General features: G+C 38.0%; 1 protein-coding gene across 2 annotated transcripts in view; it reads left to right on the forward strand.

The window, feature by feature from the left end:
* Positions 1–742: 742 nt before the first annotated feature.
* The window catches only part of NAA16 (N(alpha)-acetyltransferase 16, NatA auxiliary subunit), a 64,448-nt gene continuing 49,432 nt past the window's right edge, over positions 743–15,758 (forward strand). For both annotated transcript variants that reach the window (XM_008633140.2, XM_017733569.1), the window contains exons 1-5: positions 743–763; positions 11,156–11,240; positions 13,353–13,457; positions 14,027–14,184; positions 15,272–15,406. In XM_008633140.2, the coding sequence (XP_008631362.1) occupies positions 11,204–11,240; positions 13,353–13,457; positions 14,027–14,184; positions 15,272–15,406 (435 nt within the window). In that variant the 5' untranslated portion in view covers positions 743–763; positions 11,156–11,203. The remainder of the gene's footprint in view (positions 764–11,155; positions 11,241–13,352; positions 13,458–14,026; positions 14,185–15,271; positions 15,407–15,758) is intronic.

A 15,758-nucleotide genomic window follows, 5' to 3' on the forward strand; every position in this document is an offset into this window, starting at 1 on the left:
TTGAAATTAGTGCTTAGGCAAGGAGAATAGATACATTAAGCTTCAGTGACGTTCATACAGATATTTACGTGCTTTGTAAAACTTTCAGAAGCCTTTAACTGGTGCTGCATAGTGGCCAGTTGCAGTTCCTAAAGTATTGATCACAAAATTCCTGCCTTATCTCTTCATATATGGTCACTTCTTGAATCTTAATTTCTTATTACTTTTTTCTAGCTAGCTCCGACTCTTTCATGGTGCACTTCTTTCTGGAATACTAATGTCAGCGTTGTACAAGTGGAACCCTTTGGTTGCTTGACATGTCTCAGAGTATTTTTGTGTAGTAGTATAGCCTGTGGTGCTAAAGGCTCTTTAGTTGAACCAGCTTTTGCTTACTTTGGCACTGCCAGAATACTTAAAATGCCCATAGCATCCCTAGTAATTTTAAATATTGAGGGCAGGGATTATGTGGGAGGCTGCATAATAAGACCCTACAAGCATGTAGTGATTTAATCACTTGGAACAGATGCAAGGAAACTGTACTCATGTATTAAGACTTAAGTATTTTTATGAACACTTTGCAGAGAATTAGCAGTTGTGAAATGAGAAACTCATTTGAAGACCATGAGAAATCCTTTGCAGTGACTTGGTGCGTATGTAACATGTGACACAGGTTATCAGTGATCTGAACAAGATGCCTGTGTAACAGCGAAGCTGTCAGAGCTGCCCTGACTAGTGTGGCCTCTTGGAGTTCAACGTAAGATGGGAAGTCTGCTCAAGAAGCTGAGTAAATAGTCTTTAGGGCCACATCAGTCAGTTTGTGTGCTTGCACACTTGGCAGTGCTTGAACAAGCTGACTTAAAACTAGCAGTTAGGTGATTAGGGAAGTAATAGCAATTGTAGCCTAGGTAGTAGTTCTAGTTGATCAGGACTACTGTAAGGTAGTGCTAAAACTCCTTTCTTGCTCCATCTTGTCTTCCAGTTCTGTTTTGTTTCTTAGGCCGTACTTCCACTCCTCTGCAGAGACTTTCTCAGTCTAGTTGCTCTTCCCTGGAAGATCTGTTGGTGCTTACAGGTGTGATGTTGTTTGGGAGGAAGGGGCTGAGCAACTTCAAGCTCCTGTCTTCCACTTCACAGAAGGCATGGATGAAGTATTTGCATATGTTCCCCTCTCATGGAAGGAGAAAAGCATCATAAATAAGAATTAATACAGGAATGCTGGTGTGTTTCTTGCCAATTAAAGTCAGTCTTCAGCTCAGGTGACTTAAGTGAATGGGGCAGATGCACTCTAAACTAAGCATACTCATGGTAACTTAGAAATGTTTCTTGTTAGGGTTGAAGTTTGGTATCGTGTATTTGGTGTTTACTTCTAGTAAGCTTAGCCAGATCTTCTGTTTTGTGTATTTGAAATTGAGTTGTAAACTTGCCTTCAGAGTATATTTCAGTTGAAGCAGCTTTGATGGTTTTTTCTTTTTCCTTCACCCAAGAATCCGTACTATAAACTGTTTCAGAGTTACTCTTAAACATTGGTTTTATGGAATCAAATCAGCTCTGTGTGGACAGGGCATGGCAGTAATCTTTGTAAGTGCTTTAGAGGAAAGCCTTGGGGTTCTTGTCATGCTTTCATGGCTCACTTGCCAAGTTGTTTTTGTTTTTAAGAAATGCTTACTGTCTTCCAATAGGTAGTGGTGTCAGCCCAGGATCATGCAGTATAAGGTATGGTCTGATGTTTGTTTCATGCCTCGTAGAACTGTGGATAGTATCATGCCTGTAAATGACTAATCCTTTGATTTCTTAGCAAATTCCACATATTAGTATTGCATAAAATAAGGTTTGCTGCTTTAACTGCAGCTGACTTCAACTAATAAGACACAACAAGTCTGCAAGTATATAGCTTTGTGGCAGTGACTTGTGGCTGCTCAGTTCATTCAGGCATGTATTTTCCATTTCTGAGGGTAAGGAAATGTTAGAAATTATTTAAAGTGCCTTGTCTGAGGACTTCTTCACTTTCTTTGTTATGTCCTTTTTGTTCTACAACTTTTTCAATAATTTTAAGAGATTTATTCTTTGATAAAATATAAATATACAGGTGTTTGTAGGATTTAATTAAATTAATTCTTATGCACAGAATTCTAAAAGCTTTTTAAAAATTTATTTAATGAAATAATAATGGTTTATAAGCATGCAACTAGTCAGTCTCCTAGGAATGACATGGGGGAGTTACTGAGCTATTAAACTTGATAATTGGGAAATTATGTTGTTACGCTAATTAGGGCCTCCCAAATGAGATAAATACCATAGCTGAGGGTAGCCATTATAATCCACTACTGGAGCAGTGGAAGTTTGAAGTCTCTAACATTAAAGATCTCTTCCTTTTAAAGATAGGAGTTTGGAGCAGTCACTTAAAATCTTCTGGTGTAACTTAAGACTGATTCTTGGTGTGGTTGTTACTTGTGCTGCTAAGGACAAGCAGCCTTGGAAGAGTGTAGGCGATTTCCTTGATACGGTCTTTCAAACGAGGTGGTGAGGATGCCTGGCCAGCTGCAAACTACTGAAATGACAGAATTGTGGAAGATAGATGCCAGGCTAATGGTAACAGTCAGTAAGACTGCTGTAAGGCAAAGTCACACTTCACATTTGTCAGTGATTTGAGAGAGTCTCATTTGGAGACAACTTTATCCCAAATAGATATTCTTGGTTCAATTTTTTAAAAGGAGTTTGTGAAGGTCATCATGCAAGGCTCAGAAAGCAGGCTTTTGTGGAATGCTGTGGGTTGTTTCTTCACTCTGGACTTTAATTCATACTTCTCTTTTAAAAAATAGTAATTTTTCAGTGTTTTATGCTGCAATTTTTTCTTATTTGGCTGTTCATGTGGAACAGAACAAGCACTGAATGGCAAGAAGAGTTCAGTTCTAAACTATTTGTGTCACAAAAGATGAAGCCCACCTGAAAACTTCCATGTTTCTGAAGGAAGTTGAGTCATAACAAGTAAAATTGTTTGTAGATCAATGTTAGACTTGGAAATCCTAATTTAATATAGACCTAGTATGGGCTGTGAGATGGATTGCTCTTAAGATTTGAGATTTTTAGAGGTGTTTGAAGTTCTCTTAAGACAGTTTCCCTGTACACTGAAAACTGGTGAATCCTGGTGAAAGGAAGATGCTGATATGCCACTGCCCAAGTGCACTACAAGTCTACATTTGCAGGGCAGTGTGCTTTGCTCTTTCCTGTTGTCCTGCCCCCAGGCCTCCTCAGAAGGAGTATGAAATTACCTTCTAGAGGGAGAAGGAACTTAACAGAAGATTGACCAGTCGAGCAACTTGGAGAAGTTAAGTAGGGACATATCTATTTCCAAGCTATTGTGATTTATTTTGATTTTGGTAGAAATGGTGGCTACAAAGAAGCAGGCTCCCAACAAAAAGTTGTTAACATAGAGGCAGTTATACTGTGGAACCCTTTGCTGCATGATGTATTAGCCATATAAAAAACTTGGACACTTTGAGAGGTGCATGGTGGGGACCGTCTTTACTCTTTTTGGGTGTGTGAAGATATACCCTTTTGCCTGGAGTGTTGGTGAGGCACCAATAACTGGAGGCTGAGAACATTCTGGTGAGAGCTGCAGTAGTGCTTGTCTTACTCATAAGCCCCTCTCTCTGCATCCAGCACTTGTATCTTACCTCTAGTGGCCTGTTCCAGGTGTGTCTGATCCCTGCTCTGATCTGTTGTGATTCATGCGATTTTTGGCTGAATCACTGTGTTGTTAAGTATGGAATGTCAAGATTAAATTAGTGTTGAAGGCTTGCATTGGTAATTATCTTGAACTTGCTTGAAGATGCCTAAAAAATCATAACTTTTGAAGCCTGATGTTTATTTTAGTGTGTATTGTATCAGATCCCACAAAACAGTGCTGATGTTCATAGTTTCATTTACTTAACTCTCAGATGCAGTTTCACTAGGTTGTGGAGCCACCTGCTTAGTCTGAGTTCTTGCTAAGCAAATTGCGATTCATCCCAGGAGACGTGGCAGATTAGTCTCTTCAGTACTTCTGCACAAAGTGCGGATTGAAAACTAGTGGAAAATGTCTGACGGGCCTATGACTTCTCATTTCTAGTGTTGCTGTTATGGTTTTTGCTTTGCAGGGGCACACGTGTTCATAAACAGGAGAGAGAACTCTATTAAGTCAAGCAGTGTGAAAGTTACAAACACTAAGTACTTGCCAGCAAGAGCTCTTTCTACTCTGTTTTCTTGTTTCTGCCCTTTTGAAGTAAAAGATATTCTAGGAATTCAAATTGTATTGAGTGTGTGTGCACAGCATGAAATTACACTAGGTCTTAATTTAAGGCAAGCTTTTTGATAATAGCTTCCCCTTTTAAAGGAGTTGTAGTTTATAGGGCTGTTAAAGATGTCTATGACAATAAATGGTGAAAAAAACATTTTCTTACCATACATGCTCTTTCCCATAATAAATACAATATCAATTTTATTCTGCCAATAATAAAGAATACAAACAGCAGTGATTACAGCTGTTACTACCAGCTGCATTATGTAACAAGTTTTGTGTCTTCTGATTATTTGAGTAATTGTGTAAATCTGGTTAAGGGACAAAAATGCTGCTGTATACAGAGTATCACAATAGCGAAAACAGATATTACTGTGACATTAATACATTGGTCAAAATGTTACCACCATGTAGTGCTGGTTGCTTGTTCTGTTGTATGCCACTGTCTGTGTTCTGACTCAGCCCTGTTCTGTGTTCCTAAGTCCCCAGGTCTGGGGAAGAATGATGTGGCTTGTCCATTTTGACAATCGAAGCAAGCAAGGATGTATCTAGGTTGTCTTCTTTTTATTTCAGATGATGAGGTTAACTGCTCTTACCGGCAGAGTAAGAGCAGGCATGGGGTAGCCATGCATATTCAAAATCCTGGTAAGGTATGGACAATGGCTAGATGAACATGTTAATATTCTGGAATGGTTGCCCTGGGACTAGAAATTTAAGATGCTTGAGACAGAGCTTTCTTGGCCTCCATCACCCAAAGCCCCTTCCAGCTGATACTTTTTTTTCATTCTCTTAAACATCGACAAACTGAAATCAGTGTGGGGAGAGGGATGCTGTTTGGAAAACATCATGGAGAGGTTTCAGTCTGTCTCTGAACTTCAATGGTATCATGGTACTTGCAGATATCTGTATATTTTGTAATACAAGGAGCATTTCCAACACAGATGCTGAACTCCTTCAAACAAGACAGACTTTGCTGTCAAACTGGTGAATAATTTAATAATTATTTATTAGCTTAGAAGTAGTAGCTACTGAGTGTTGCCTAAAATCTAATGTACTTAGACAACTGATTTTATCAGCTGCTGTAAAAAATAGATCATCTGTTATATGTTGATGACATTGTTTTATAGATGAGCAATAAAACAAGGCTTTTTAAAAGGTCCAAGTGTTAAATGCCAATTAAGTATACTGACAGTGTGCTGATGTTCCTGTATTGATTGTGCTTGGCTTTGGTCAGAAATCTGTATCAGTAATTTGGTCAGCCCCAAAGTACTTGTCAGATAGCTCCCAGGAAAAGGAGCTGATCAGAATCAGTGTCATTGATAAGTGAGGGGTTTTTACTACTGAACTTGATCACCATTGTGACTGGGGGAGATTTCCAGCATAACTGACTTCCAGCATTCTTTTCATAAGGCTTGATGTGTAAGCCTTGTCCTTTTTCTTTAGGCTCTGATGTTCCACATTTAGTTCTTGGCTTCCTTCCTTAAGCAGCACTTCCATCAGTGTTGCACAGCATTGAGAACGCAAGTAATTTTTTTTAATGAAAAGACACTACCTGGCAAGAAGAATGTTGAAAGTGCTGAGAGTTCTGCAGGCAGGTTTATATGGAAGTACAGTAACAGGGAAGACTAAAACAAGTGATGTCTTAAAGAAGTCTAATTGAGGAGTAGCTGAGGGAGCTGTAGTTGTTTAACCTGAAGAAAAGGAGGCTCAAGGGAGACCTTATCACTCACTACAGCTGCCTCAAAGGAGGTGGTATTGAGGTGGGAGTCAGTGTCTTCTCCCAGGTAATAAGTCACAGGACATGAAGAAATGGCCTCAAGTTACATCAGGGGAGGTTTAGATAGGATATGAGGGAAAATTTCCACACTGAAAGGGATGGTTAAGCGCTGGAACGTGCTGCCCAGGGAAGTGGCTGAGTCACCAACCCTGGGAGTATTTACAAAGGGATGTTAATATGGTACTTGGGGACACGGTTTAGTGAGAACATGGCAGCTGGACTTGACAGTTATAGAGGTCTTTTCCAACCTAATGTTTCTATCATTTGTTCTTCTAATAAAACTTGAAGCTGTATTTATTCAGTTATGTTAAAATTGTTTAATTGGTTTGAAATGCTTATTTTTCTTATTGGTGGTTCTGATGCTCTATCATGTTTCTGGCAAGGCAGACTGTTGATGTGCAGACCTGTCTTAACAGAATGTGGGCTGTACAGGTAGGATTGGAGAATAATGTTAAAATATGTTGGTAATGGTTTGGATTTTGGGTTTGATAAGTTCTTGTTGAGAGACAGCAAAACCAATTTTTAAATTGCAGTATTGTTGTTAAAGAAATTGCGCATAGAATTACAGAGTAGCTTGGGTTGGAAGGGACCTTTAAAGGCCATGTAGTCCAACCCTCCTGCCATTAGGAAGGACATCTTCAACTAGATTTTGTGGCTCAGAACCCCTTGAATGTTTCCAGGAAGGAGTCATCTGTCACCTCTCTGGGCAACCTATTCCGGTGTTTCACCACTATAATCATAAAAATGTCATCTTATGTCTAGTCTGAATTGATCTTTTAGTGTAAAAACATCACCTCTTATCCTATCACAAGATGCCCTGCTAATGCGTTGTCCCCATCTTTCTTACAAGCTCTCTTTACACAAGCTCACCATCGGATGGGTCAGTGTACAATTTGGACTGAACTTCACTGCAGCTTTGTTACAGTCACAGACCATCTTAAACACCTTTAAATTATTAAAACATTTAAGGTGACCAGGGAAGCCTGATTACTGTGTTTAGCACTATTTGGTTTGATGCAATAGGTGTCCTCATTCTTTGAGTGTGATACTACTCTTTATCTAGCCTTCACATAAGAATGCTTTGTGAAATAATTCATCACTTAAATACCTTCAGAGGCACTGGGGCCATGGAGTGAGGAAGGAAATTGGTTGCTGCAGTCTCTTTGAGTCGCCAGTTGAGATTTTTTGTTAAGATGACTTCTTGGAAGTGAGTGTTAATGTCTGAGATAATGGGATGTTCTTCAGCCATAAAATTGCCTGTGTATTAAACTATGTATGTGAAAAATGTAACTGTTCTTTCAATGCAGGGTCTTTTTCAAAGTAGCAGATGCTATGTCTAGGGAGACATAGTTTGTAAAATCATCCTTCTACTAACCTGATGTTGTAAGTAGTTAAACCTAAGTAAGACGTAAATGACACATGTGAGTGAGTAGTGATATGTGAAGTCCTTTTATTTTACAAGTAATGCTAGTGATTCAGATCCTTGATTCTGTTTATACTTAATAGTGGAAGGCATTTTAAGTTTTTAAAAAAAATGGCATCATACAAAAAAATAGAATTTATGAATGGTGTTTTGCTAAGTAGGTGCAGCAAAGCACATCAGCAATACAGGAATCAAGTCTTTTCTTGTTTTTCATTGTTGTATGCTTTTTAGTAGTATTTTTTACCTGTACAATTGCAATTCTTAGATGCAGTGCCAATTTGACATCTGTGTAGAGGCACTTAATACTTAACCTGAAAGTACATTAAATGGTATCTAGCTTAATTGTATGGCAGTCTACAAGCAGATTATATCTTTGAGTTAGTGTTGAAAAGGGGAATAAATGCGATTTTTGCCAGATGAGGTAGCATCCTTCCAGGAACATCTGGTAGCAAAAGTTCTGGATAACATTTTGGCCTTTCCACAATTTCCCTTTGAGGTTTCAAGTCTGTAAACATTCATGATTTGGCTTTAGTTTTAGCAGGAAATGGTTGCCATAAAGAGGTGATGGGGGAGCATCACATTAAGCACAACAGATAAGGCAGTTAAAAAAAAACCCCAACTCAGCATATTAACTTGAGCTTTTAGTGTACCAAAGTCTTAATGCAGTGGGACAGATACTAGTGAATGCATTTCAGCTACATTTGTCCTGATAAGTAAAAAACTTGAGAACACATCAGGCTTCCCAACTATGAAATGCCCATCTGTGCTACAGAATGAGATTGTATCATATGCCGTCAAACTCTGGTCCTCTATAAACAAAATACAGGTGGAGCATGGTGTGCTCATCTGCAGTTTTTGGACAGAAAAGTTTGAAAGTAGCCTTTTCATAAGGTTTGGATGCTTTAAAAGCTTCAGGCTTGTCTGTGTACTGAATCTTTAGACCTTTCTATGTGTGTATATATATATACATATATATATATGATGAGAAATAATTCGTATTTCTGAGCAAAACCCTTTTTTCTTCTATTGGTATACATTTAAACCAATTGGATATTTGTATAAATACAAAACTCGTTTGCAAATGCATGTTCACATATGTGTTTGGAGGAAATGGGGCTGGGAAGCCACTCTTTGATTAACCAGCAAGACTTGGCCCATAAGTGGAGAATTGCATAAAGTTGCATTTTGTACTGATTATTTATGTTTCTGTAGTTAGACCCTCTTTCGTCTAGTAACAAGCAGGTGGTCAAATGCTTTCTGGTTTTCAGCTAAAGTGTTTACTGTCAAGTGTTATGAGTACAAGTATAGTCTTATGAGGAAGTGGCTGAGGGAACTGTGATTATTTAGCCTGGAAAAAAGGAGACTACAACTGCCTGAAAGGAGGCTCTAGCAACATGGGGGTTGGTCGGTCTTTTCTCCCAGAATCTTCAGGACAAGAGGAAGTGGCCTCAAGTTGCACCAGAGGAAGTTTAAATTTGATTTGATATGAGGAAAAATTTCTTCACTTGAAAGGGATGTCCAGCATTGGAAGAGGCTGCTCAGGGAACGGGTTGGATCACCAGCCCTGGAGATGTTTAAAAGATGCGTAGATGTTGTACTTAGGGACATGGTTTAGTGGTGGACTTGGCAGTACTGGATTAAAGTTTGGACTTGGGGCACTAAGAGGTCTTCTCTCAACCTAAACTAAAGATGCTGGTTGTCTTATCAGCAAGCCAAAAAACTGTGAAAATTGAACTTAGCGCTTCCTCTCAGTGTGGAGTGCATTAATTTCTCTCTCCCATTCATCTGTTGTGCTTTAGAAAATGTGATCTTGTCTATTCTCCAAAAATCACATTTGTCTCTAATTATCTTCAATTCAGTTCTTATTCTAGGCCTGAGACTGAACTCTATAGGATAAAAATGTCAGCACGAGGATAATGGATCTAATTTTCTCCAGCAGTTAATCTATTTTAAGTGCACACTTGACTCAAATAGCTTCTGGTTAAGCACTGCTGTATATTTGGGGTTTCACTCAACATTGCAAGAGTTGTAGAACTGTGGATGAATGTTCACAATTGCTACTTTTTTAGTCATGCTTGAATAAGTTTAGAAAGCATACTTGACACATTGTTGGTATTTTCCTAGGACTCTTTAAAAAATGATACTAAGCATCTTAGATGATGGATAGGAGAATTTCATCTTCCCCTCAAGTTTTGCCACAACCTAGATTTTTTCCAGTAAAAGATGCTGAAACTAGTTCTCAGTTTAAAAAAAATCTCAGAGCTTTTCTGTTGCTGTTGTTTAAATGTGAATTGAGTTCCCATGTTATAACTGCTTCTGATGGGAGCTCTCTGGCCATGCTGCCAGAAGCCAGTCAGGCAGATCAACCTGATCTAATATCAAGGTTAGCTCTCTTTTGTTTTGAGAGTTTATTTTGGTGACCTCCGATTTAATCTGCACTTAGTTATGGTTAACTGCAAGTGTCTTGAGTTTCAGGCAACAAGAACCTAAAAACTGTCTGCAGTTAAACCCTTCCCCACAGACTGGAGGAGGACTCTCGTTTTGCTACCTTAGCCAGTACCCCGAAGTGAGCATAAGTATGTTTTTGTATTGCTTTTACCCTGTGAAGTAATGGGATGATCTTTTCTGATTGCAAAGGAGTTACTATACTCCATATTAATTTAACACAGATTTTGCCTTTGTCCTGGAAGATTGATGGAGTGGGAATGATCTATGGGAGACTGTTAAAGCACTCAAGCACATAACTGAAATGACATAGCTTCTCCTGAGAATAGCTGTCTAAATTACAGCAGGACAATACTCCATATTAACTGAAAATGGTGCCAAGTTAAGTCTGGTTTGGTGGTTTTCCTATAGTTAAAAAGCTTAAGTGACCTTAAATCACTTTCATGCTTACTGACACAAGCGTGCCTTTAACTGGTTTAAACAGATTTGTTTTAGTGATCCACTGCAGTGATCAGTAGTTGATTTAAATTACTAAAACTGTACTGATTTAGGTAATATATTCCTAAAGAAGAAAAGGGACCCAGGTTCACATTTTGTTTGTTCCGTATGTTCCCCCAGTTGAACCACATTGTTTGCCAGTTTACCTAGTAATTAGGTAAATTGTATTCTATGTAAATCTATAAGTAGCCCTTAGCTGTACTATTTCAGGTAGAAATTAGATGCTTTATTTTTTTAATACCCAGGTAAATTCTCCCACCCTGATATCTCTGTATCGATTTCTGAGGTTATAGTAAGGGTTTCTTTCTTCTTTCCAAAAGTGTATATTGGCAACTAGGAAAGTCTTCTGTCTAGAGATGTCTTGCTCTGGGAAGTCACTAGGCCAGGGAAGTGGGATTTTGAAAGGAGTATCTAGATTCTGAGATTAATTCTCCTCAAAAGTTCTGTTGAGTCAAGATTTCTAACTCTGCTTTCTATTTTAAGAATTTGAGTTGAAGTAGATATTGCTATTTCCCTTTCCTATTTCTGTTGAAAAGGAACTCGTTTTTTATAAAAAAGTAGACCATGAGGTATAGTATTGGCTGGATGTTCTGAATGCTGAGAAAAGGCAATTTAGTATGAATAGCTGTATTTGCCTAGAGCTTGTTAGTGGTCTGATGACCATACCTTGCTGGTTGAATGACTGCATTTGTAATAGTATGTTAAGGTACTGTGGTTTTAAATGCATTTCAGTGATTGTATTTCACCTTTTTTGCAGAAATGTTACGAACAAAAACAGTACAAAAATGGACTCAAGTTCTGCAAGATGATCCTCTCTAACCCAAAATTTGCTGAACATGGAGGTAACTGCAGACTCAAGATTTTTTTTTTTTTTGGTCTCCTGTCACAAGGTTAAATGTATTATTAGTCTATATCATACTATTAGGAAAGAAAGGAGCCTGTTGTGGAGTGTGACTCTGTTGTTATGACTGAATAATTACTCTGGATTTTCAGTCTTTGTACGTTCAGACCAGGTTTCCACTCTACCTCAGTGAAATGCTCCTGTGCAGTTAGATGTTGAAGATGAAAATACATGGTGGAAGCAGCACTTCAGTGAAGCTTCCAACTTGCCTTTCTAGGTTTCTGGGTCGGAATACTAGTGTGGGTTTTTCTTACATTCCTATTTAAAGCAAGCCCAGCCTTTTTTTGAATATTACATGAACATGTTCTGCTAACAGATTAAAAATCTGGAGGGTTTTTTTGTCAAGTTCATACTCTTAAATTTTCTGTACTGCATACCAAGTTGCTGCTTAAAGGGAGCAGAGTTAAGTGTAGTACTCTTGCTGTTAATACTTGAAGCTGAAGACAGAATCTGGTGATCCTGTTCTGATAAATGTTGTAGGAAACAGGGCAGAAAAATATTGCTTCTATTTACATCTGTTAAATTCTATTTACATCCTCAACAAGATTCTCTAGTCTTATTGTATTACAGGTTTCTTTTATATTATTCAGACAGTCTTTCCTTCTGATACAGTAATTTTTCTGGGTTTTTTTTTGCTGTTGAAGCAACCTAACACTGAGTGTGCATGTAATGTGTCAGTAAAATTATTTTCCTATTTGATGTTGTCAAATCTTGTCAAAATGTTTGACTAATCCTTTTCATGCTTCCATCCGTGTCTGCTGTTTCTTTGTTGTCTTCATAACTTCTCTAGAGATAAAAGTAGTTTTTTTGTTGCTTCAAAGCTAGAGTGGTTTTGTTCAATCTCTGACCTAATGCATTTGTCTCTACTAGCACTTCTGTTTTTATAACATCTCAGTATACAGATCTGTCTTTTCTGCTCTTGCTTCCTCTTAAACTTTTCCAGGACAGCTAGCTGCCTTGGCAATCCACATACTACATGGGCTTTGAGCCACTAATGGCTTTGAAGCTTGGGAATAAAGCCTGGAATGAGCAGCTGAAGCAGAACTAAGCCAGTGAAATGATCTGATGGAAAGCTGCACTGTTGTCACACTTAGCTTCAGAGAAAAGGAGTTTCAGAAGTTTAGTAAGAAGGTGGCAAACAGATGGATTGGTGTGGCTGGGCAGTTATCTCAGTGGTGTGAGAAGGCAGGATTAGCTTGCTCCCATTCCCACAGTGGGGATATTCTTTTTCAAACTTCTTAATATTATTTGAAAGGTATCATTCTGGCTTTCTCTGTTCTTACAGTGTGGATGTAGGACAACTTAAAAATAACAACAAAAAAACTTGACTCATTTTGGGTCATCATTTACTTATAGGTGTACTGTACAGAAAAAGTGTTAAATGGGTCTATCAATAAAACTTCAAACTGCTGTTACACCTGACCTGGAGATCATGAGCTGTTGCCCTTAATACTGGGGAAGAGGTTGTAATTGGCTACTGTGTGCCTTGAAGAATGGGAGAAGCGGGAGAACAATACCAAAGTCATACCAGTGTACTGGATGAAATCTTGTGCCTCTCAGAACGTTGATTAAAATGTTATTGCATTGAGAAGGTCTCTTAGAGTCCAAATATGGTACCAGGAAATATGCTTCCCTTAACTAATGATTTTTAAGAAGTCTGTAACAGGGGAACTGATTTTGACAGATTTTTTTCTTGTGGTATGACACAGCCATTTTTCCCTTGGTCTTCATATCTGGAACTTTAATACACATTGAGGAGCTCTCTAAATTTGCTTTATTTTATTGTTAATGCCCTTAGAGCCAGCGGAAGTGTATTTTTTAATTAATAAAAGTTTGTGTTGTCTTTGTTCATCACATCTGTATGATGCTCTACAAGTGTTAAAAAGACCAGTTTCAAGAAAGGAAATGCTTCCATGTAACAGTCTACAGCTGTGCTAGGCTGCTGTCCTAAATTTAATGGGGGACTTCACTGTGTAACAACTTCAAAGGATATCTGCACTGTGGAGCTGGCATATGGGAAGTCAGAAACATAAGTATCTGATACTTCTTACAGAGACTCTTGCGATGAAAGGACTGACCTTGAACTGCCTAGGGAAGAAGGAAGAAGCATACGAATTTGTTCGTAAAGGACTTCGTAACGATGTGAAGAGTCATGTCTGTATCCTTTGTAGTACAAAAGCTGTTTGTTTTGCTATGACACTGTTGATGGAAATCGAAGATGTTGAGATTGTGACACTTCTGATGCACAAAATGCTAAGTTTCCCTTTTGTCAATGAATCAAGTGGGGCTCTGTGTTTATTCCTTACTGTAAAATCTGAAGTCTAATTGAGGTTACAGATAGGCAAGAGAGGACGAGTAGAACTTGTACGCAAAGTACATTGTTGTAATGTAACACTTCTATGAGTAAGAATTCCTACTGTAATTATGGTAGCCTGTTTTAAACAATAAATCTTGGGGAATAGTTCTTGCAGTGGAGTTTGGATAATTTAATTTGTATAAAAATGCTCAGGGGGTTCTGAATTTGAGTTAAGCAGTAAAGTCTCATAAAAAATATTTGAAAGCATTTAATATTTTACAGTGTGTTAGTAAAGTCTGACTGCAGTAATCCATCTTCATTTATAAGGGTGCTGGTCTTCAAGGAAGATGCCAAGTTGTTTGGTCTGTAACACAAGTGCACTGCAGTTATTTTGTGAAAATTGTAAATGTATTTTCCTTAACCTACATTAGGTTGGCATGTCTATGGTCTTCTGCAGCGTTCAGATAAGAAATATGATGAAGCCATCAAGTGTTACCGGAATGCACTCAAACTAGACAAAGATAATCTACAGATCTTGAGGGATCTCTCTCTGTTACAGATTCAGATGAGAGATTTAGAAGGATATAGAGTAAGTATTCTCTTTGAATTCCCACTTATGGCTGTTACCTTATTATTCTCTTGTTCTTTTCATTGTGAAGCCTTTTATTGGTAGTATTTCTGTTACTACTTTTTTTTCTGTTTCAAAAATGTTTTAAGCTATAGTTTAGGAAAGCAAGAAAAGATACTGTGGTAAAACTCTATATAAGGTCAAGAACAGAACTAGAAATATTTGTTCTGTGCAGTTGGATTCATCAGTCACCTTGTAAAAATAGTTCTTAATTCATTTTTCACTAAAATACTAAGAAAAAGGGGCAATACTTATAGTAGCAAGTAGAAGTACTTACCATGCCAAAACAATACAAATGGTGTTTTGGATGCAAAAGCTGAAGATCTTTTTGTTAAGAAATACATTATCATGTTTCTTGTGAGTATGTGGGTAACTTGCCCCATGATGACTGATTCTGGAATCCCAGTGATGATTATTATTATAAATAAAACCTTAAAATTTGTCTAAAATCTGTGAGTAGTTTCAAAATGGCTGAACTGATTGGTCTGTTTCGTGTGAAGTAGAGGTGTAAACTGTGGGCTTGGCATTAATTGGCCTCTTTAGTAAGGATGTTAATTCCTGTGAATTTGCTAATGCAAAGGGAAGATAAAATAGCTGATTTGAGTATATGATTTGACTTGGGAAGAAGTTCTGAGAAGTGTTACAGTAGTGTGTGAGGACCTTGTGCCTAGGCATGAGGAGAATGAATGCCACTCTTTCAGTGGCAGTGAGCTCCTGCTTTCTAGAGGAAAGTGCTTTCTGAGGTTTCAAAGCTCTATCTTTGGAAATAATTTAGGCCTGTAAGAGGTGCTCTTGAAAATGACACCTTCTGTGACTTCACAAATAGATGTTATGCTTTGTTCCATGACTTACATATTTAGAATGTAGCCCCCAGATTTATCAAACAGAAATGTGCTGCTTGTCCCCATGCTGTTAGAGTTTCAAAGATTGCCATCGGCTTTTAAAAGTTCTTTTAAAATATTGGCTGTCTTGGTGTTAAATCATGATAAATGGTATTAACTCCAGTTAAAAATTCTTCTTTAAATAAATTGCTTTCCTTTTACTGAAGGAGACAAGATACCAGCTGCTTCAACTGCGCCCCACACAACGCGCTTCCTGGATTGGATATGCCATTGCATACCACTTACTGAAAGATTATGATATGGCCTTAAAATTACTTGAAGAGTTTAGGAAAACCCAGCAGGTAAGATTTCCTGGTCTGGAAGCAGAACAGTTTTTGTATAAGGGATAGAATCTGAGGAATTAGTTCTTTGGAAATATAAATCAATTATGAATAAATTTATTTGTGGAGCTTTCTCCTTTGAGCAGAAAGATTTCCAGGAGCTTAGGAACAGACACAAATTCTACGGGAGTACTTTTCTCCTCTCTCAATAAACAATTAGGATTGAAGATAGAAGTCTCAAGCGGAGAAACTTAATGTTTGTGAGACTTGTAGCTAGAGAACCTGTGATGATCCTACCCCTTTTCAGTAAGTGAAACTACAGAAAATAGTTTAAAAATTTGGGTGTGCTAGTTTGCCCTTTCTCTTGCAATAG

This window comes from Corvus brachyrhynchos, unplaced genomic scaffold (assembly GCF_000691975.1).
Source record: "Corvus brachyrhynchos isolate BGI_N302 unplaced genomic scaffold, ASM69197v1 scaffold202, whole genome shotgun sequence".
Classification (NCBI taxonomy): Eukaryota; Metazoa; Chordata; class Aves; order Passeriformes; family Corvidae; genus Corvus; species Corvus brachyrhynchos.